Genomic DNA, 18,749 nt, shown 5'->3' on the forward strand with positions numbered 1-18,749 from the left:
CAAGCTTCCTCAAAGATCAACAAAATTGAGCTTACTTCCTTTTCGGTTTGTGTAGAGATGGATTTTCCATAATAAAAAAAATGTTAATATCGCAAAGAACTGTCAGCAACTACATATTCTGTCTGCTGTTATCTTACTAGCCAGACATTCCTCTACAAATACGCTGGAATCTGGTTCTGCAACTACAAATCACACACTTTTCTCAGCAAAAATACGCTTCCTACAATATTTCTTTCTTTGATGAATGTTCAAATATAAATTCCAAAGCTGCAGTAAGCGAAAGTATTTTTCATATAATACTTTAATCTGCATTGCTGAATGTTGTGCAGTTTACTTTTTTCAGTTTATTTTATTCTTTGATGAAATTTTCGTGACGAACTATTTTTTTAATAACCTGGATTTGCGCAGTGATTTTCCAGTCACCAAACACGGTTTGATCGGCCAGTGCCAGACTGCCTTCCACAACACCTTGTAAACCAACCACTTGGAAAAGTTGCTGAATCTTGTTTCCATTGGGGTCCTGTAAAGAAACATCAAGCTCAGTACTGGTATCTTACTTTTATTAAAATTTATTTATGTTAATGCTATGTACTAATTACAGCCTCTAGCAGCATTTGGTAAAGAAAACTAGTTTATGATGTTAATGTCTTTCTGTAGATACGATTATCATGAAGATTTTGATTTATAAGAGAAGGAAGTAAGATGAGGGAGAGTATAATTTTAATACAGTTTTTTTTTCAACCATGGTTACGCAACAAAATGTATATAGACTTAGGGAAATAGCTGAATGTAAATAACAATTCGACGAATTTCTTACTTCGACTTCAACCTGGAAAGATCCCGTGTACATTCTTAGGTCTTGATACACTGCAAAAACTCTGTAGTGAACTGTAAAAACATTGTATAGGTTATCCAGATATTTTCTTCGATGATTGATGTCAGTTGGTTGATCACTTACTTCTACGGAGAAGATGTCGTTTAGATAAGTGTTATTTCTTACCATTTGTTACCCACCCGTTGCACCAAGGACCGAAGGACGAACCAGCTAACCAGTTAGCAGCCTAATTAGCTACTTTGAGTCCAGTGTATAAGCTATATCTTTGCTTTTTTAATTATAAATAACTGTAATACCTAAGCTATTCTACACATTTAACATCACTACTAATTTCATATTATATATGGAGAGAATCTTTGTATCTGCACAACTTAAGGAAATAAAAATTATACTCCTTTAAAATATTGAAACAATTGAAGTCTTGAGACTTGAAGGAAACGGTTAGCTGCATAAAGATGCTGAAATAAATCTTATAAATTTTCAGAAAATATATAAAAGACCAGAGTTTGCTTCAAGTTGTATTTGATTTTATTCTATATTAGTACTGTAGTATATTCTTTTATAGTTCGTATGTTAGTTGTTTTCCTGTCCCTCGTCTGCTGTCCATGTTTCGTTCTCGGTCTTAAGCACTAAGAGCTTGCCCTGAGTAGTGAGTATGCGCTTTTAGGCATTTTGCATTTATTATTATTATACAGATATTATCTTTTCAACTTACCAATTTGCCCGGGCATATAAATAGCTTTGTCTGTCTGCACTAGAATGGTGGTGGCATCATAAACTATTGCCATCCCGCCGTACACCCTTGTGGAGTGGTCACTGCACGTGTGACAGAGAGGGTCTGGGAATGAACAATCATTGCACACCACTTCCCAATTGAACAAGCCTGACTCCAAGTTGGATGGTACCTGTAATCAAGTGAAGCAATCATTGCTGGGGCATAAGTTTTACTTGTCAATTTTTTTTTTTTGTTAACCTAATATTTCAGTACAATTGCTAATTACATCTTGCAATAGATTGGTTTTAGTTTGTATAGCCTTTGTGTTTGACTTCCCAGACAGCATGAAACCCCATCTTGGTAACTGACACGTAATCAATAATGAATTTATTTGATTTATTTCTAGTGATTTAAGACTATAATTATTTAACCTACAAAATACACGCTCGATAGACCTTTTCAAAACAGGATGCTAAAACTTTCCATGCGTTATAAACCAGACTGCTTCTAGTTACTGAAATATCGTACTTCACTATTATTATATAAATTGGATACATAGCAAAGGCCACAAATAGTAACAATACCTTTTATGATATTAACTGTATTCAAAACAAGTACCAGAAAAGTAAAATTACTTACTGGCAGATCAATGACAGTGGGGCGACCTAGAATAACAGTTCAAAGTGTGTTAGAGACACGCTGTTGTCAGTCAAAGTTTTAATAAGACTGGTTGCCTTCGTATAGGTAATGGCTCTGATTTTTAACATAATTAAAAATGTGTATAGTATTTATAAAATATATACACGTATAGTCCCTAATTTTTAAAGTATTAATTTATATCCATGTAAATATTTCATTTCTCATTAAAACCAGTTAAACATGGTCATATCATATTTTAGTGAAAATGACACTTTGAGTAATGTGTACCCTCTCTCCTTCTTTTATGTATTTTGCTGTTTGATTATTACTTTCTGCTGTTATTGTATGCTGTATTGAAGTAAACCAGACATGTGACAGCAGTCTTTGGCACTAAGAAGATGCTTAGCAAGCATAATCTACTTTGAATTCCCCGGAATATCCTTATGTACATAATATCTGCAATACTCTGCATTAGTCAAATCAGTCTTATTCAACAAGTGCCCACCTTTCACGTATGAACCAGAGGCTGTTACGATGTTCTGCTCAAAGGTTTGATAATAGTTTTCGCGATATGAGTACATTCGAGCCCGCAGGTCCACTGATCTGTCAACAAATAAGTCAACTACCAACGAAAAGTTGAACCCCGGTCTGGCAGTCTGTGGTGCAGTAACCAGATAAGGCTCTCTGAAACGGGAAAAAATAGCTTGTATATAGTTGCTGATAATGAAACAGCATGTGAAGCGAAAATTCTGAAGAAAAGTGATGAAAACATCTGACAGTATTAGGTAATCATATTACTTAATGTATTATAATTAAAAAGTAGTATATTTATAAAATATGCTTTCTTATTATCATTATTGTTCAAGTGAATCAAACTTGAAACTAAGTTAAGATTTGGTGGCAAGTTAACAGACTATTATGCTGACAGGGTGTAACCAAAAAAAAAAAAAAAAATGCGGTGAACAGCACACATCACAGGTAAACGTGAAGGTTGTCCCATGACCTTTTCAGGTCGTTAGGGAGGTAGGTGTTAGAGGCCTTACTTTCCCCCGGGGCCAACTTACCTGAGGGTGCCACTGTCTGTTTCATCTCCCTCACTCTTACTTCCTCCATTAAATACCCATTTCTGTCATCTGGGTCGACTCGGGGAAAGTGACCCGCGCTGTCCGGGTATTGAACCTGAGCGCCTTTCGATCCGTACGCCAGCGTTCTAACCATTCGGCTTGAAATGAAAATTCTCATAAACAGCAATCAGCCGAAAATACCTTGATCTTGCTGGTGTAGTTTTAGGTGCAACATATGCATTGGATGAGACGGTGGTGTAGGGGTCTGCAGGAGGGTAGGACACATCCTGTAGTGAGCTTGCTGAGAATCCACTTGACACAGTCACAACAATGGTGCAAGCAAACACATGTATCAGTCCCTTCATTCTCAGGTCTGAGAGAAAACACAACAATTCAACGGATTTTTTCAGTAATGCATGGATTAATTCAACAATTAATCTTTTTGGCCAACGTTTCCGTCAGATAAAATGTAGACTAATGACAGAAAATTATCCTTCTCTCAGAGACTAAAGATACAAATTTACAGTGCTGTGGAACAAAAACGGAATAAGCAACGCAGAAGTGAAGAAATGTCCATTCCAACAGCTTATAAAGATTCAATTTGATTTTTAAAACTACAAATATGTTCTTGACCCTTTGCCTTATCTGACCTTCTTTTTTTTCCCCTGTGGTTGAAGCTCGACAGTTGTAGACTAGCATCATTCTATGCAGTTCATAAACAGCCTGTATGACTCAAGCGCATGTGTTTTAAGACGATGTGTCAATCAAAAATCCTTCTATCCATATCCTCAAGAAACTAGCAGAAATATCATTGTTCTGACTTTTCATACAGCAGAATAGATTGCTGTTGCTGTATCGGGTATTGTATCGATTTACTGAAGGAAAACACCAAGACCATTGGATGCTTGACTAACCCCCTGACTTACATTCACAGGTAGATACAACTGACTTGCTATGTAATCCAGCAAGTCCTAGCTTATGTTAGTGATAGAAAGTTTCAAGCACTTCAGTCTTAAAGTGTCCATGCAAATTTATTCAACGTCGGTTATTCTAAATGAAGCCAAACACGTTTTAAATATTTTTCAATAAAATTTAAGTAAAGGACATGTCTAATATATTTTGTCAACCGTTTCAGTCGACTTAATTTGGACAAATCCGCTATTGTGCATGTGCAGACCACTCTTCAACATGAGATGTGCGTGTGGAAGGAAAAGAAAATAAAATTACTTTTTAGAAGAAATGTCCATTATATGGATATTTTTTTTTACAGGCGATTCACCTTATCTCCTACGTTTCACCTCCAACAGTGGTCGAGTTGGCAAGTGGTCTAGTCGACTGGCGATCCTCCTATAGACAAACATGTACATATGTGCACACGCACGCGTGTACAATTGTTTATTGAAAACATTCCTAGTTCTGCGTCGCATTAACTACTCCACCCAAAAGCCAAATTTTAATAAGATTCTTTATGCTGCTGACGATGCATAGAACCAGGATGTTAGAGATAAGCCAGGAAACAACAGATGCCTGACCGGTACTTATCTTACTGCACTCGATGATCTCATTTAAAACTATCGACCATATCTGTCGACTTCCCTCCAAGGTACCTTGAAGGACAGTCCTCGACAAAGTGTGTTGCCGGGTCACATGACCAATGTGAGGTCGAGATGGCTATGGCGATAAGTTTCGGGGTGGAAGTGATCACTGGAGTGCATGGTGACCTGTCCCATATATACCCACTCTGTGTCCTTCGATTGGTGGGCGTGAAAGGGCAAGGGAAACTTCCCACACGGAGCATGACATAAACATCGATCGTGAGGAGTACAGCAGCTCATACAATTGAGTGAGCAAAGTATATATGCAATACTTTTACAGTCTTTAATAATAATAATCAGCATTTGTGAGTCACCTATACAACAGTTACTGGGCTCAGTCAGTCAGACAGGTATATTAACATTCTGTAAATACGACGAACAACCCAACATGCAAGTACGAAAAGCTTTACACTGTCTTTCAAAACATTTTTTGACACAGAACAAGATCAACACTCATGTGCCTAATTTGTCTCTGGCAATAACACAGTTATTTAGCTTTTTATTTCCTGTCATTACGTGAAAGTCAAATAATATACTAATCTAGCTCACATCTCTCGATCATATCTGTAAAGCAATATAGATGAGATATTGTGTCTACTTTATGGCACCATATATATATAGCTTCTATACCCTTTGCTTGCACCATACACATTAGGGGTTTGTAAGATAAAATGGGTCTTTGCCTGTAAGAAAGAAAAAAGGAAATCCTTGAATAATTTCCTAATCATACATACAGATCAACACCTCCAAGATGTGCATAACTGTGAAATAAGAAAAAAAAGTAAAATGCTTTGCTCTTTTGCAGGAAAAAATGATGCATTTAGTTGTTCTGGCGATAGCAACATTTCTGAAGCTGTCTTCTGGCTTGGACAATGGACTAGCACTTACACCTCCAATGGGATGGCTTTCTTGGGAGCGTTTTCGATGTAACACAGATTGTAAGGACTACCCAGATATTTGTATAGGGTGAATAGATTTTTTTCATTTGTCAGTGACAAAATGCCCAATATTGTGTTGTGCATATGATTATGCAATATAAGGTGCATGCTTAATTTGTGCTTTGTCATTACAAGAGTTATGCATCTGATAAAATGGTCAGCTTCAGAATAATTTCTGACTTACATATACCTTGAGCAGTTAAATGAAAGTGTGCCACAGATATACACCTCTCCACACATCTGTGAAGAGTAATGTCAATTAAAACAGAATAAGTTATGTTCAATCTCCAAAACACTTTTCTCTTTCTTTCAGTGAAAAACTATACATGGATATGGCTGATAGATTAGTAGCTGATGGCTATAAGGAAGTTGGCTACGAATATGTTCACATTGATGACTGTTGGATGGCAGAAGAAAGAGACAACAAGACAGGAAGGCTAGTGGCAGATCCAGCTCGTTTTCCAAGAGGAATGAAGGCTTTAGCTGATTATGCAAGTTCATTTACCTTATTTTCAGATGTGTCAGATGTTATGCTACTGATGTTTTGACTATTCTTACTCATTAATAGCCAATCATTTAAAATTTGCCAGTCACTAGTGTGTGTGAATTTGCTGGAATAAATTTACATAGCAAATGAAAAGAAAATTAAGAAAAGAAGCAAACCTGATGCCACCTGCATTTTTGCTCTTAACTTTCTTTTCAAAGGCTAACCTGAATCAAGCATGAACTTAAGCAAGTTACTGACCTAATTACAGTCATTGCATGGTTTGTCATAAAAATGCATTAATTTAAAAAAAAGTATTAAAATTGCATATACATGGACCCAGATTCTAATTAGTCATCTTTACAGCAAAAGCTAATGTCACAGATTTGAGCACATTATTGAAAAAGCATTACTTTAACAGCGTGTTTAAAGTTTTGTAATTACTTTGAGGTTTTGATCTCTTTCTAAAGTACAAGTAGGAATTTTAATGTTCAGAAACATGTATTTTACAAATGAAACTTATTCACTTGGATTTGGGGAAGTATCACAATGAACTAAACCCATTTATTTCAAAGTATAAATGAACTTGGGTTGACCTTTTAAAAATAATTTAAGGAGGAACCTTTTATGCCATACTTTGGACTGGTAATTAATTTCTTTGTGAACGGCACTAGTAAATGGTGTTTCATTCTATAAGATTCACAGCAAAGGCCTGAAACTTGCAATCTATGAGGACTTTGGCAGCAAAACCTGTGCAGGATATCCAGGAAGTGAGTTTTATCTCATGACAGATGCAAACACCTTTGCAGAGTGGGGTATTGATATGCTGAAATTTGATACCTGCAACAACAACCATGATGATCTAAACTATGGTAGGTATTTGTGCAGCTTCTTCTGTTCAAGTCTTTGTTTATTCTTCTTTTTTATATTTTTTAAAGCTTTTTTATTTCCTTTGGCAGGATTTCCAGCAATGGAGATATTTTTGAACAATACAGGGAGACCCATTCTTTTTTCATGTGAATGGCCTCATGCACTTCCAACAGTAAGATATTAATTACTATTGCCAAGTAAATTATTTATAGCCATCATTGTCTTTGATACAGGGAATCTATAAGAAGTGTTTTGAGTTGTAATTTTGTGAAAAAGAAATTTTGAGTTTGAATCTCTGTTAATTGCAGTATGCCTAATGCTATCAGGATGTGAAGTTTTAATTTTGTTTTTACAGCCAGACTATGCAGCTGTAAGGAAATCCTGCAATATGTGGCGTGTGTATAGAGATGTAGAGGACAGCTGGGATACTGTTACTGATATCATCAACTTTTATGCTCAGAACAAAGAGTGGTTCAGTAACTACACAGGTCCAGGAGGCTGGGCAGATCCTGATATGGCAAGCATATTTTTGTTTAGCAAAAACATGTGAAATTTGCATGAATTAAGTAGGTAGTTATTCATAATAGTGATATTCTCTTTTTAAAATGTATGTTTTCATATTTCTAATTTTTTTTTTAATTTACCTAACCTACCTAAATGGTTATTATACATTAAAGTTGTCATACAAAGACTAAACAAAATTAAAGTTGCTTACAGACCTTATATTAATCATCTTCATTTCCACTTTTATTACAATCATTATTGCCACATTTTGTTTGACTGAAGCTAATGGGGCATTGAATACAATAAAATAAAAATATTAAGTGGAATTGTGACAGAAAGTAGAAACAAACTGGTTGCAATTTGTTGTCAGTCAAACAATATCAATGATACTTGTGAATGTTAACTGCCAGAGGAAAGAAATGGGACATCTATTAAATCATTAAAAGTAGTATACTAATTCAGTGAAGCTAATGGAGCTGTTGTATATGTCTGTTTTTCATGTAGCTTGTGGTGGGTGACTTTGGACTAAGTGACAGCCAACAAAAGGCACAGATGGCTATGTGGGCTATGTTTTCTGCCCCTCTCCTTATGTCTGTTGAACTCCGCAACATTGATCCTAGGGCCAAAGCACTTCTACAGAACAAGAATGTGATAGCCATCAATCAAGACCCACTTGGAAATCAAGCCATCAAAATTTACCAAGTGAATATGTTACTGTTTTTTGAGTTTTCATGGGCACAATAATTATAAGATCTTTCTCTTCTTCCCTCTCTCTCACACACACACATAGAATAAATATTAAGAATCAAGAAGACAAACTTGATTTTTATTAATAACTTTTGAACTTTTCCAAAGTGTGGCCATCAAATTACAAACATAATCAGAACTAGATGAATAGTTACATCCAAATACTTGTTAATCAAAAGAGTTTTCCATGAGACCAATAACAGCTTGAATTTTATTGCAGTTTCCAGGAACACAAGTATCAGTATGGCTCAAGCGACTGTTTGCTGAAGGCAGCTTTGCACTTGCGTTTCTCAACATAAATGGTGGAGGAGGTTTCACACCCTGTCAAACAACCTTGTTCTTCCTTGGCTTAAGAAATACAAATGGTTATAATGTGACTGAAATTTTTGAAAATGTGCCATTTGGCATCTATAAACCAACAGATAAGTTTCTCGTTAATGTTTTCCCATCTAGCATAGTTTTTCTAAAGGCGGTACCTTTGTAGGCTTAATAATGATGATAATAATAATAATGAGTGCTTATATCATGCAGCATCACAACCAAAGCAAGTCACACTCTGTGCTGATCAACAATAGTAAAGAAATGACATTAAAAATATTTTTTTTACAAGAATAGTCTCTCTTTGCAACTAAAAAGATGTTTGAGTGTTGAAAAGAATATGTCTTTAAATGTCATATGGCATTTGAATAATTTGAACTTTTATTGATTGATTATGTGATTATTAATGTGACCACTGTTATCCTTCGTGGATGACACTCAGTTTTACACGTCTTCCCTGAGACTGGACACACCGCTTTTCAGAACTCAGAATCTTATATCTTACTATATCTGTCTCTAAACACACATTAAGAAAAACCTGCAGATTCAGATCACATGTTTCAGTCTGGCTGTTGTTTGTAGCATTTGCTTTTTTCATTTGTTGTACAATTTCTACCATTCATATTGTTCATGTTCTTGATTAGCGCTCAGAGCATGCCACTGATGTTGTGGTAGAGACCTACACTAATGTACATTATTATCAGTGTTAATGTTTTTATTATTGTTACTGTTCCTGTTATCAATGTTATGAGTAGACTTACTGGGATTCTTAATAAAGAAGTAATTACTTCTCCTTTTAAGAAGTTGTGACAAAGTTTGTTGGAGTGAGTTCCCTTACCATCAAGTTCCTTAGTCCTTTCTGATCATTATCAGCTGTTCCAGTGTCTTGTACTTTTCATATAGTGTTCAACTCAAAACTATGGATTGTCTTTCAATTGCTGTAAATTTCCAAAAGTCATATTACTAGCAACAACAGAGCATCATGGCTACAACACACAATATATGCACATTCAGTAAAAGAGTTGTTTTTTCACCTTGATGGTTTGATTGCTGACTGGCAACAGTGGAGAATACCGCATGGAAGCCTGTAATACTATGTAATTAAGAGCATTCTGTACTGCTCACTAAAGCACTGATCGAGACCTTTTACGTAATCTCTACAATTAAATAACAGCAGAATATAGAGGACATGCCACAAACTTCCTTCTGCTGATATGAGTATACTTTCCAGCAGAATGAATGGAATTAAGTATATGTATTACAATTTGCAATTGTATATACAGACAGTTCTTGCTTTACAGAAATTTGCAATATCTAAATTCAACTTTAAAAGAATTCTATAAGAAATCCACAAAATTCATTCAATACAGACAAATGAAGATGTGTTTGGATCTAAGGGTATGAAATGTATAGGAAGAGTTTAAAAAATTATTAAAATTCCTTATGTGAAGCAGATGCTTTCATTTCATATATGTTTATAATCATAACACAGTATTTACATATCTCTGAAGTTTAATGCATTATAAGACTTGAATAATGGTATTACTTTGCTTTGTGGGGAGACAGGGGCAAATTCACATCAAGTAAAAATTGCTTTTTACTGTCTGTATTGTACACATATTGAAGTACAGATCGATACCATGCACATAAGACATGCACAACATATATATATCTACTGTATATATACATATCCTTATGATGTTTTTTCCCCCCACATTTGAATTTAACAGAATAAACCCAGAAAAAAGACGTACAGCTGCCTTTTATAAAATCTGGACTTTATATGCTGAAGATCACTGAGAGAACATGAGAGAGAATGGATTGCACTTGGCTGAGAAGGCAGCTCATTATTCAAATTGGATATAATCTATAGTAGCCATGGTATACCTTTTGTAGCCAAAATCAATTTCTGGCAAGGTTAACTATTGAACTACCAGAGTTTCATTTACCATAAGCTTATTCCATTAAGTAATTAATGCACAACATCAATAAATAAACTTAATGAACTGCTGTCTCCCCTTCTTTCAAGTACACTATAGAAGCAATACCAGAAAAAAGAAAAGGGTACATCTAGTGCAGCTTTTCCTTGCTGTTAGATATTTAATGATGAAAGTGTTTTCTGGTGCATCAAGAAGGATATATCTTTCCACCAGCGTTTGAACTTGTTAATCTGTGGTGCCTCGATCCGTGCACCATAGGAAAAAAAAAAAAGAGCGGGCTTCTTTCAGCTCTGCCTTTTTGAGCAGACCAACGTCTGTCCATGTCTAGAACTCAGGGTTAGGGTTAGTATAGTTGTGGTTTGGTACCTGAAAAGGCGTCTTTGCATAGCTGTTCCGCTTATTATAGTAGTTATAGATGATCATCCGTCCCCGTTTTCGGGGACAGTCCCCCTTTTTTTTCGGATGTAGTATGTAGGCGAGCTACGTACGCTAGTTTCCCCTCCCCCTCCCGTCTCATGTTTCCATGATTGGGTCAAAAATTGTGTCATATGAGCTCGTTTCATGTAAGACTTTACTGGAAAATGAATTATCCATAAAGGCTCTTTAAACAGTCAGAAAACCCAGCTGAATTTTAGGGCTTTTCCATCACACTGCTTCATTTATTGTTACTGATATATATCATCCCATCTCGAAGGCTGAATCCAAATCAGTGGGTCATCTGTCGGTACTCCATGATTCTCGGTGCTGATATGTCAACGTACGTAATAACTACGGTAATCTCACAACAAGTAGGCAAAACTTTATCGAAGGGTAGAAGGCGATCTTTGCAGCCTAGCAGAAGTTACACAAACAAGTAGGCACAGTAGCAATGACTGGATAACGATATAAAAATAAATGAAGTTGGGTTTTGTTAGGGCCTTGCAGTCACACGATTCCAGCTTTGACGTCTGATGGAAGCGCCGGCATTTCTTGTATGGTACCTCACAACTTGAAGAGCTCCAGAAATAAAGCTTTTCAGGAGCAGGAATAATGCGTTATATATCATGAATCTGTATGCATGTACACGTCCGTGGTATATATATAGTGGTTAAAAAAAAAAAAAAAAACTCGCTTATCATCACTGCAGGGTCTTCATCACGTGTGATGTACAATTCTCACTGTGCTGGAAGCATTTCACGTTATGTAAATCAGTGAACCATTCAAGACTGCGGTGGAGCGGTCAGCAATACAGATCGATGCTCTTTTGGCACCACTGCAGTGAATATCGTCAAAGTCTAGAGCTGTAATTTCTGGATATGCGACACCTTTTTTGCTGGGGGGTTTTCTGCTGGTATTTTGGTTTCTTCCCCATTTATCACTCCCCCATAAATAAATAAACATGCAGTCAGGAATGAGGTAAGGGTTAATTAAATATAGTGTTTGAAGCTCTATAAAGCAGGATATCAGAATCTTCGTAAAGGGCTCATTGTTGGTATTCAATTCTGCGAAAAATTTCATAGCTACATTAGGTAAAGCTTAATTACTTGGTCACCATCTAAAAAATTTCTCTGATAAGTCAGTAAAGCTAAAAACTTTATCCTGACAAAAGCCATATAACTTTATCATAAAGCTGTAAATGCACACTCCCCTCCCCTAATTCTTACTAATTACTAATGTGAGTCTCGGAGTCTGGTCATGAAGCTGCATACTGCTTCCCAAGACAGCACCACATATAATTGTTATTATAGTAGTTGTAATATTTATTTTAATGGTCAGCCTTATTGGACTGTATGCACGTATCTAGAGTACTTCAGTCATAATACTTTATATTTCTTTTCTTGCAGAAATTTCTGCAGCAGTGTGGAGCTGCTTGTTCTTTCATCCATTGTTTGTGTGACATTGGCATTAGAAAATGGACTTGCAAGAACACCACCCATGGGCTGGTTGTCTTGGGAGCGGTTTCGGTGTAATACCGATTGCAAGAACTTTCCTGATACCTGCATCAGGTACCTATAGTAATGTTCATCATGAGGAGAAGAAGAGAGTAAAAAAAATGGATGAAGAAGGGTTGATGCACATGAGCTGTGATAATTTTAATGCAATTTCTTTTGCGTCATTGTCATGGAAGCTCTTTTCTCTCTTCAAATCTTTAAATAATTTGACAATAATATATTGCATTTAGATATCACTTTTCCTTGCTTTCATTTTTCAGTGAGAAACTGTATAGAGACATGGCAGACAGGATAGTAGCGGATGGCTACAGAGAGTTGGGTTATAAATATGTTTGCATTGATGACTGCTGGTTGGCAAATGAGAGAGATAATAAGACTGGGAAACTTCAGGCTGATCCTGAACGATTTCCTAATGGGATAAAGGCTCTTTCAGACTATGTAAGTTACAAGTTTTGGGTGCATTTTCTCTATGGCTATTTTCATGACATGTTTTATAGTTTACTGTCAATTTGCTTTCCCTGCATGGTCCCTTAGATGGATTATGTAGGCAACTTCTCTAAAGGTCTATGTGACCTTTATGTCTTTGGTGACTTTCAACATTTTCTTTGAAATAAATTGTGCATATGATAAACAATGTACAGACATTGATAACTGCAACAGGACCAGCAGTATTTAATGCTTTAATTGCTAGATGACATATATATATATAACTGAACTTTGATGTTGCATTTCATCTTAACATCTTTTTATGATAATAGAATACTTTGTAAAATTATAAATTACTTTAATACTATAAACTTTTAAAATATTAAACATTTAGACTGCTTAAATTTGAGAGATTACAAATTGGGTTTGTTTCTGTAACCCAGAAAATTGCTGTTTGACAACCTAGGTGCATAGCAAAGGTCTCAAGCTGGGTATCTATGAGGATTTTGGAACATACACATGTGCTGGCTATCCAGGAAGTGAGTTTTACATGGAGTTGGATGCAAATACTTTTGCAGAATGGGAAGTGGATCTGGTTAAATTTGATGGGTGCAATTCTGACAGCAAAGATATGGACTATGGTAAGCTTTCTGAGGTGATGAAAGCAATATTTTAAATATGCATTTTTCACCCACACTGGCAGTAAAAAGTTTGATAGATTATGAAATAGGTATTTTCAGTTTATCATATTGATAAGAAAATGATAACAGCACTTTGTTCAAAATTTTTATGTTGCCAAAATTATGCAGCACATATTGTAGGTGGGTGCAGAGTGCATGAATTGAGTCATGTTTTTGGCAAAAGTTCTCATGTTTATACTTACTTTTGCACTATTTATACAATTTTTGTAAAATCTCAATTTTTGGTGAGAAAGTTTACAAGTTAGATAACTACTTCAGTATGAGTGAATATCCTGGAATACATGGACCTTTACAAAAGTGAAAATTCATCATAACTGAGACCATAAAAAATTCATCATAGTTGATGCCATGAAAAATTCGTATAACTGCTTTATGAATATTTTGAAAAAAATTTAATGGTAGCTAGAAATGTTATTTTAGTTTAAAGAAAATGACTTGTTTTGATAACAGATTACGATTAATAGCCCCAAGTACCTATCAACGGTTACCAAGGCTCACTTTTTTAATAGGTTATCCAGCCATGGAGCTTTTCTTAAACAAGACCCAACGTCCGATATTGCTTTCCTGTGAGTGGCCACTGTATCAAGGAGGACATGTAAGCTGAATTTTAAAAAGTCATTGTGTAAATATGTTTATTTTCAGGAGAAAAGCTGAAGTCAGCATCAGTCACTCTACTTTTGCTTCTACAGTGTTTCCTAAGGTTTTATTTTAAGCTATCTTGTTTATAGTTTACATGTTGGGCATCATTGGTATCTTCTCATTTAGTTGCTAGTTACATTCTACACAGAAGCAACAGTCTGCTCTGCATTAATACTCTGATGATTTTACCAATGTAGAAGTGAATTTGAGATATGAAGTTCTAGAGGTCAGAGTTTGGTGAACGATAAATTAATAAAAGTAATGGCTGTTTCTTCACTGCAGTTCTTGAAAGTTGGCAGTGTTATTGAAGTAATGCAAGAAGATAGCATCATTCCAGTTGTCAGTTTTAAAATTTGTTCTATCAGCAGCTAAAAGCTGGTCTCCGAATTCATTAGGATTTTTTTTACTGAAGCTTTTATAATAGTTACAGATGGTATACTTTAAACAGACTTTAAGATGGTTAAGAATACTGGTGCACACTTGCTCTTAAAAGCCTTCACTTGGTCTTCTACATAGGTACCTTCTAGCAATCTAGCTGAAGTTTTGATTAAATGTGAAACTGCCTGTTTGGTTCTTCATGCACGTGTGTTAAAAAAAATCCTTGTCTCTCTCATATGTTTTTAATTCATAGATTACACAGAGAACTTTTTTAACATCATTTGGCACTTTTAGAAATCAAGACCAAATTTATCCGATGAAAGCGCTTGTTCTTTTGTCCCATCCATTAAAAGTTCACTTTTTATCTTCATCACTCTCTCTCAGGATTAATGCAAGTGTGATATTAGAATTATTTTACATCAGAGAGCTTACCCCTCTCAGTTTTCACATTCTTAGCCGTATGTGTGTGACCACACACATGTTGGTGCATGATTAGCCAAGTACAATAATCTGATATTTGCCTCTTTGTATTGCCTAGAAATTTCTATTTTCTGTGCCTTCCAATTTGAGGAACAGCACTCCCTAAACTGTGTTTATCTTGTAACTGCTACTGTTATTATGTTATAATTAAGTTATAAGTGTATTTAATTATTTTACACTGTTGCTAAATGCCAGTATTATTTTGTGGGTGCACATGACTGAGTGCATGCTTTTAAATCTTGGTGCTTAGGCAGACTATGCTGCAGTAAGAAAGACATGCAACATGTGGCGCACCAGCAGGGATATGGAAGATTCTTGGAACATTGTGTATGAAGTCATAGATTTTTTTGGGACAAACCCCTACAACTTCAGTGACTTCACAGGACCCGGGGGTTGGGCTGATCCAGATGTGGTAAGGCAGAAGCCTGAAAAACAAAACTTATTTTTCTTTGATAATGTTTTTTTAAAAAGTTTTTCATGAACATTATGAACATCTTCAAGATCAGTGGGGGGCAAAGTTTTCTTTTTACAGGCCAGTCTCAAAATTCTAAGCTATTTGGCGGGCCAGTAAAATATCTACAACCTAGGCCAGGTCACTACACAACAAACCTAGTAACAATGGAATGAACAACAAATGAGTACATAATGGCGTTCACTTACCAAATTTATTGCATAAAGTGAAGCTCTTTGAATTCACTCAGAATAAAACTATAAAACCAGCCTTACCTTTGAAGGCAGCTGCCCCATATGCTCTCTAACAACTACATCGGACGTCAGCCATGTTGTTTGTTATCTTTATACTTTGTCTGTGTTAGAATGTTATGGACTGCTGATTTCTAACACTCCTGTACTTGATAATTTAAATTTCAATCAAATTAACCTAGGCTGAATTTTAAAAAATGAAGACCAGCATATTTCACATTTTGGCAGATGGGCCAGTCCAAAGCTGTCCACAGGCTGCATCCGGCCTGAGGGCTGTACTTTGCCCACCACTGTTCTAGATGAATATATGCTTATGAAAGATGTGCACTTGATCTATGACTATGGTTAGTTTATTCGTTGTTACTCCTTGAGGACCATAAGGCCACTATGGTAGATGCACTTTATTTCTACTCTTCTGTTTAAAAATGCTTCATACATGTTCAAAAAAGAGAGATAGGAAGGAAGATAAAAATCAAATAATCCATGATAAATGTCTTAGAAATTTACTTATTGGTAATCAGCTGACTTAATTAGATTCTTAAGGTTGTAAATGCTTTTGTCGCGGGATTCATGTTTAAAAAAATAAAATGTGCGAGATGAATGGACTTTTGTGAACCAAAACAAGTGTTTTACTGTTTTGTTGATCAGTAATCTTTATCCATGTTTCTTATTAGTTGATAATTGGAGACTTTGGACTAAGCCACAGTCAACAAAAGGCCCAAATGGCTATGTGGGCCATGTTTTCAGCACCACTCTTTATGTCTGTGGATTTGCGCAACTTTGAACCCTGGGCAAAGTCATTGCTGCAGAATAAGAATGTGATTGCTATAAACCAGGATCCTCGAGGCATTCCAGCTAAAAGAATACTTGAGGTTATTGTTGTGATGATTTTGTCTTGCTTGTAGACATTAAAAATAGAAATTGTCTACATGAAATATGTTTGCTGCAAAAATTTCATTTTGGTAAAAATTGTTGTCCTTGTATGAATTTGCATGTGTAAAGGTCTACAGCTGCATCTCCCCCCATTCCCCATAATGTTGACTTTACTTTGTGTTTGCATACTCACCTTTACCCAGGAATTTATTTACAGATAGATCCTATGTTTTACAAGCTGTGTGAATGCTATTATTTACTAATAACCTCAAACCATTTATAAACATGTTGCATCTGCTAGATGCAGTTTGATGTAGTATCTTCAGATATGTAACCACACTATAAGCATTTGAAATTTAGTCTGGCATGCAATATAATCAGAGTACTAAAACCCATAAAAATTGCTTGCAAAATCAATGTTTAGTGGAAATAAGTTTGTGAAAGCTGATTTTTGTTTTTTATCTTGACAGATTCAAAACTCAATCAGTGTCTGGATCAAGCCATTGGCTATGGAGGGAAGTTGTGCAATAGCATTTCTGAACAATGACATAAAAGGCCAGCCCACCAGGGTAGAAACCACTCTGTCTCAGTTTCAACTTAACTGTACTACAGGTTACAATGTAACAGAGGTTTTTAATAATGAACTCTTGGGTTTATATAGACCACATGATATTCTGACTGTTGATGTCTACCCTACTAGCGTTGCATTTCTTAAGATCATTCCACTTGTGTAAATCTTTTTTACTGTCCTTTTTTTGTGCACAGTAAGTGCAATAACACGTGAACAGGTACTATAGTACATCAGTACAGAGGAATGTGTCTTATCAACCATTTGTAAAATTATATATATGTCATTATTTTCAAACGTAAATACCAAATGTAATATGGTTATGTATTCATATAGTGTTGCCATGTTTTTAAGTGGTTTCCTTCTAAAAATGCAGTTTAATTGTATTTTTACTGCGATCAACAAATGTTGGCAAAGATGCTTTACAGATAACGGTATTAAGTATCTGGTCAATTTTATAATGTTCAGAATTTGAATTTACTATATATAGCTTTTGACTATTCACAACAGCAGCCAGACATTATGACTTCCCAGTTTCCATTTAACTTTCTAAAGATTTTTTTCATACTTGTGCAAGTGAATGAGTTATAAAAGTAAAGTAAAATGCTGTCATCTCTCACTTACAAATTTTTAATGTACCTTGTGTTTTATGGCAGCCATATGCACACTGTGGTTTACAATTACAGTGATACCTCGGTTCTCGAACATAATTCGTTCCGGGAGGACGGTCGAGAACCAAATTGTTCGAGAACCGAAGCAATGAAACCCATAGGAAATAATGGAAACTGGATTAATTCGTTCCAAGCCCTAGAAAATGCCTATTTACTGGCCTAATTTGTATATAATATGTAGAAAAACATAAGTCTCAACAAGAAATAAGAAATAAAAGTGTATTTATTAAAACAAAAACACAAAAAAATAAAATGTACTGTACAGTACAGTACAGTAAATTGTGTTTCATTTACTGTACCTGTACCAAACTTTATGGCAGGAGGGAATAAATGTGGAGGGAGGAGGGAAGGGGGATGGTTATTGTTTTGAAGGGGAGTCCTCTTCAATAAAAACAGAGGGTAACTGCTCTTCGGGTGTTTCTGTTCTCTGTATCTTTTGCTGAGGAGAATCAGAATCATGCTCTGCAGTTGCTTGTCTGATTTCTTTACGGAACAATTTGTCAATTGTTTGCTGTTTTTTTTCTCCTCTGCACTCACACTGATGACGCAAGCAAGGCGCGCTGGGCCGAATGAACGCCATTCGGCTCAACTCGGCTCATCTCGGACGTTCGGATGTTCGAGTTCCAAATATTTGTTCGGATTCCAAGACAAAATTTTCTCGAATTTCCTGGTCGAATACCGATTTGGTCGAAAGTCAAGGCGTTCGAGAACCGAGGTATCACTGTACATGT

The 18,749-nt window shown here is 35.7% G+C and overlaps 3 protein-coding genes across 7 annotated transcripts in view; 2 read left to right on the top strand and 1 right to left on the bottom strand.

The window, feature by feature from the left end:
• LOC112560454 (CD109 antigen-like) overlaps window positions 1–2,890 on the bottom strand; it is a 29,003-nt gene extending 26,113 nt beyond the window's left edge. Inside the window, exons 1-5 of the mRNA XM_025232324.1 lie at window positions 2,695–2,890; window positions 2,190–2,215; window positions 1,551–1,740; window positions 818–888; window positions 395–520 (exon numbers count right to left, since the gene is read on the bottom strand). Of these exons, the coding sequence (XP_025088109.1) occupies window positions 395–520; window positions 818–888; window positions 1,551–1,740; window positions 2,190–2,215; window positions 2,695–2,770 (489 nt within the window). The 5' untranslated portion in view covers window positions 2,771–2,890. The remainder of the gene's footprint in view (window positions 1–394; window positions 521–817; window positions 889–1,550; window positions 1,741–2,189; window positions 2,216–2,694) is intronic.
• Window positions 2,891–4,859: 1,969 nt separating this feature from the next.
• LOC112560715 (alpha-N-acetylgalactosaminidase-like) lies at window positions 4,860–9,509 on the top strand. Of its 3 annotated transcripts, none has more exons than XM_025232735.1 (8): window positions 4,860–5,105; window positions 5,654–5,814; window positions 6,100–6,277; window positions 6,968–7,142; window positions 7,230–7,312; window positions 7,496–7,657; window positions 8,149–8,346; window positions 8,612–9,509. In XM_025232735.1, the coding sequence occupies exons 2-8, from the start codon at window positions 5,660–5,662 to the stop codon at window positions 8,873–8,875; spliced, it is 1,215 nt and encodes a 404-aa protein (XP_025088520.1). In that variant the 5' UTR covers window positions 4,860–5,105; window positions 5,654–5,659; the 3' UTR covers window positions 8,876–9,509. The 3 variants fall into 3 exon arrangements, with proteins under 3 accessions (XP_025088520.1, XP_025088519.1, XP_025088521.1); XM_025232734.1 differs by having other exon boundaries at window positions 4,861–5,096; XM_025232736.1 differs by lacking the exon at window positions 4,860–5,105 and having other exon boundaries at window positions 5,654–5,786.
• Window positions 9,510–9,880: 371 nt separating this feature from the next.
• On the top strand, window positions 9,881–17,959 carry LOC112560712 (alpha-N-acetylgalactosaminidase-like). 3 transcript variants are annotated; one of them, XM_025232727.1, is made up of 8 exons: window positions 9,881–11,406; window positions 12,473–12,634; window positions 12,841–13,018; window positions 13,473–13,647; window positions 14,217–14,302; window positions 15,455–15,616; window positions 16,581–16,778; window positions 17,250–17,959. In XM_025232727.1, exons 1-8 carry the CDS (start codon window positions 11,381–11,383, stop codon window positions 17,511–17,513), a joined length of 1,251 nt encoding a protein of 416 aa, XP_025088512.1. In that variant the 5' UTR covers window positions 9,881–11,380; the 3' UTR covers window positions 17,514–17,959. The 3 variants fall into 3 exon arrangements, with proteins under 3 accessions (XP_025088512.1, XP_025088511.1, XP_025088513.1); XM_025232726.1 differs by lacking the exon at window positions 9,881–11,406 and adding an exon at window positions 11,430–11,931; XM_025232728.1 differs by lacking the exon at window positions 9,881–11,406 and adding an exon at window positions 11,431–12,044.
• Window positions 17,960–18,749: the final 790 nt, after the last annotated feature.

The sequence above is a fragment of the Pomacea canaliculata genome, linkage group LG3 (genome assembly GCF_003073045.1).
Source record: "Pomacea canaliculata isolate SZHN2017 linkage group LG3, ASM307304v1, whole genome shotgun sequence".
Taxonomy (NCBI): domain Eukaryota; kingdom Metazoa; phylum Mollusca; class Gastropoda; order Architaenioglossa; family Ampullariidae; genus Pomacea; species Pomacea canaliculata.

Excerpts from the sequence above, each read along its gene's own strand:
- LOC112560715 (XM_025232735.1), top strand. The coding sequence starts at position 5,660 with ATGATGCATTTAGTTGTTCTGGCGATAGCAACATTTCTGAAGCTGTCT. Across the intron at positions 5,815-6,099 it reads TACCCAGATATTTGTATAGG|TGAAAAACTATACATGGATA; the intron begins GTGAATAGATTT and ends TCTTTCTTTCAG. Across the intron at positions 6,278-6,967 it reads TGAAGGCTTTAGCTGATTAT|ATTCACAGCAAAGGCCTGAA; the intron begins GCAAGTTCATTT and ends TCATTCTATAAG.
- LOC112560712 (XM_025232726.1), top strand. The coding sequence starts at position 11,885 with ATGCTCTTTTGGCACCACTGCAGTGAATATCGTCAAAGTCTAGAGCT. Across the intron at positions 11,932-12,472 it reads TATCGTCAAAGTCTAGAGCT|AAATTTCTGCAGCAGTGTGG; the intron begins GTAATTTCTGGA and ends CTTTTCTTGCAG. Across the intron at positions 16,779-17,249 it reads CAGCTAAAAGAATACTTGAG|ATTCAAAACTCAATCAGTGT; the intron begins GTTATTGTTGTG and ends TTATCTTGACAG.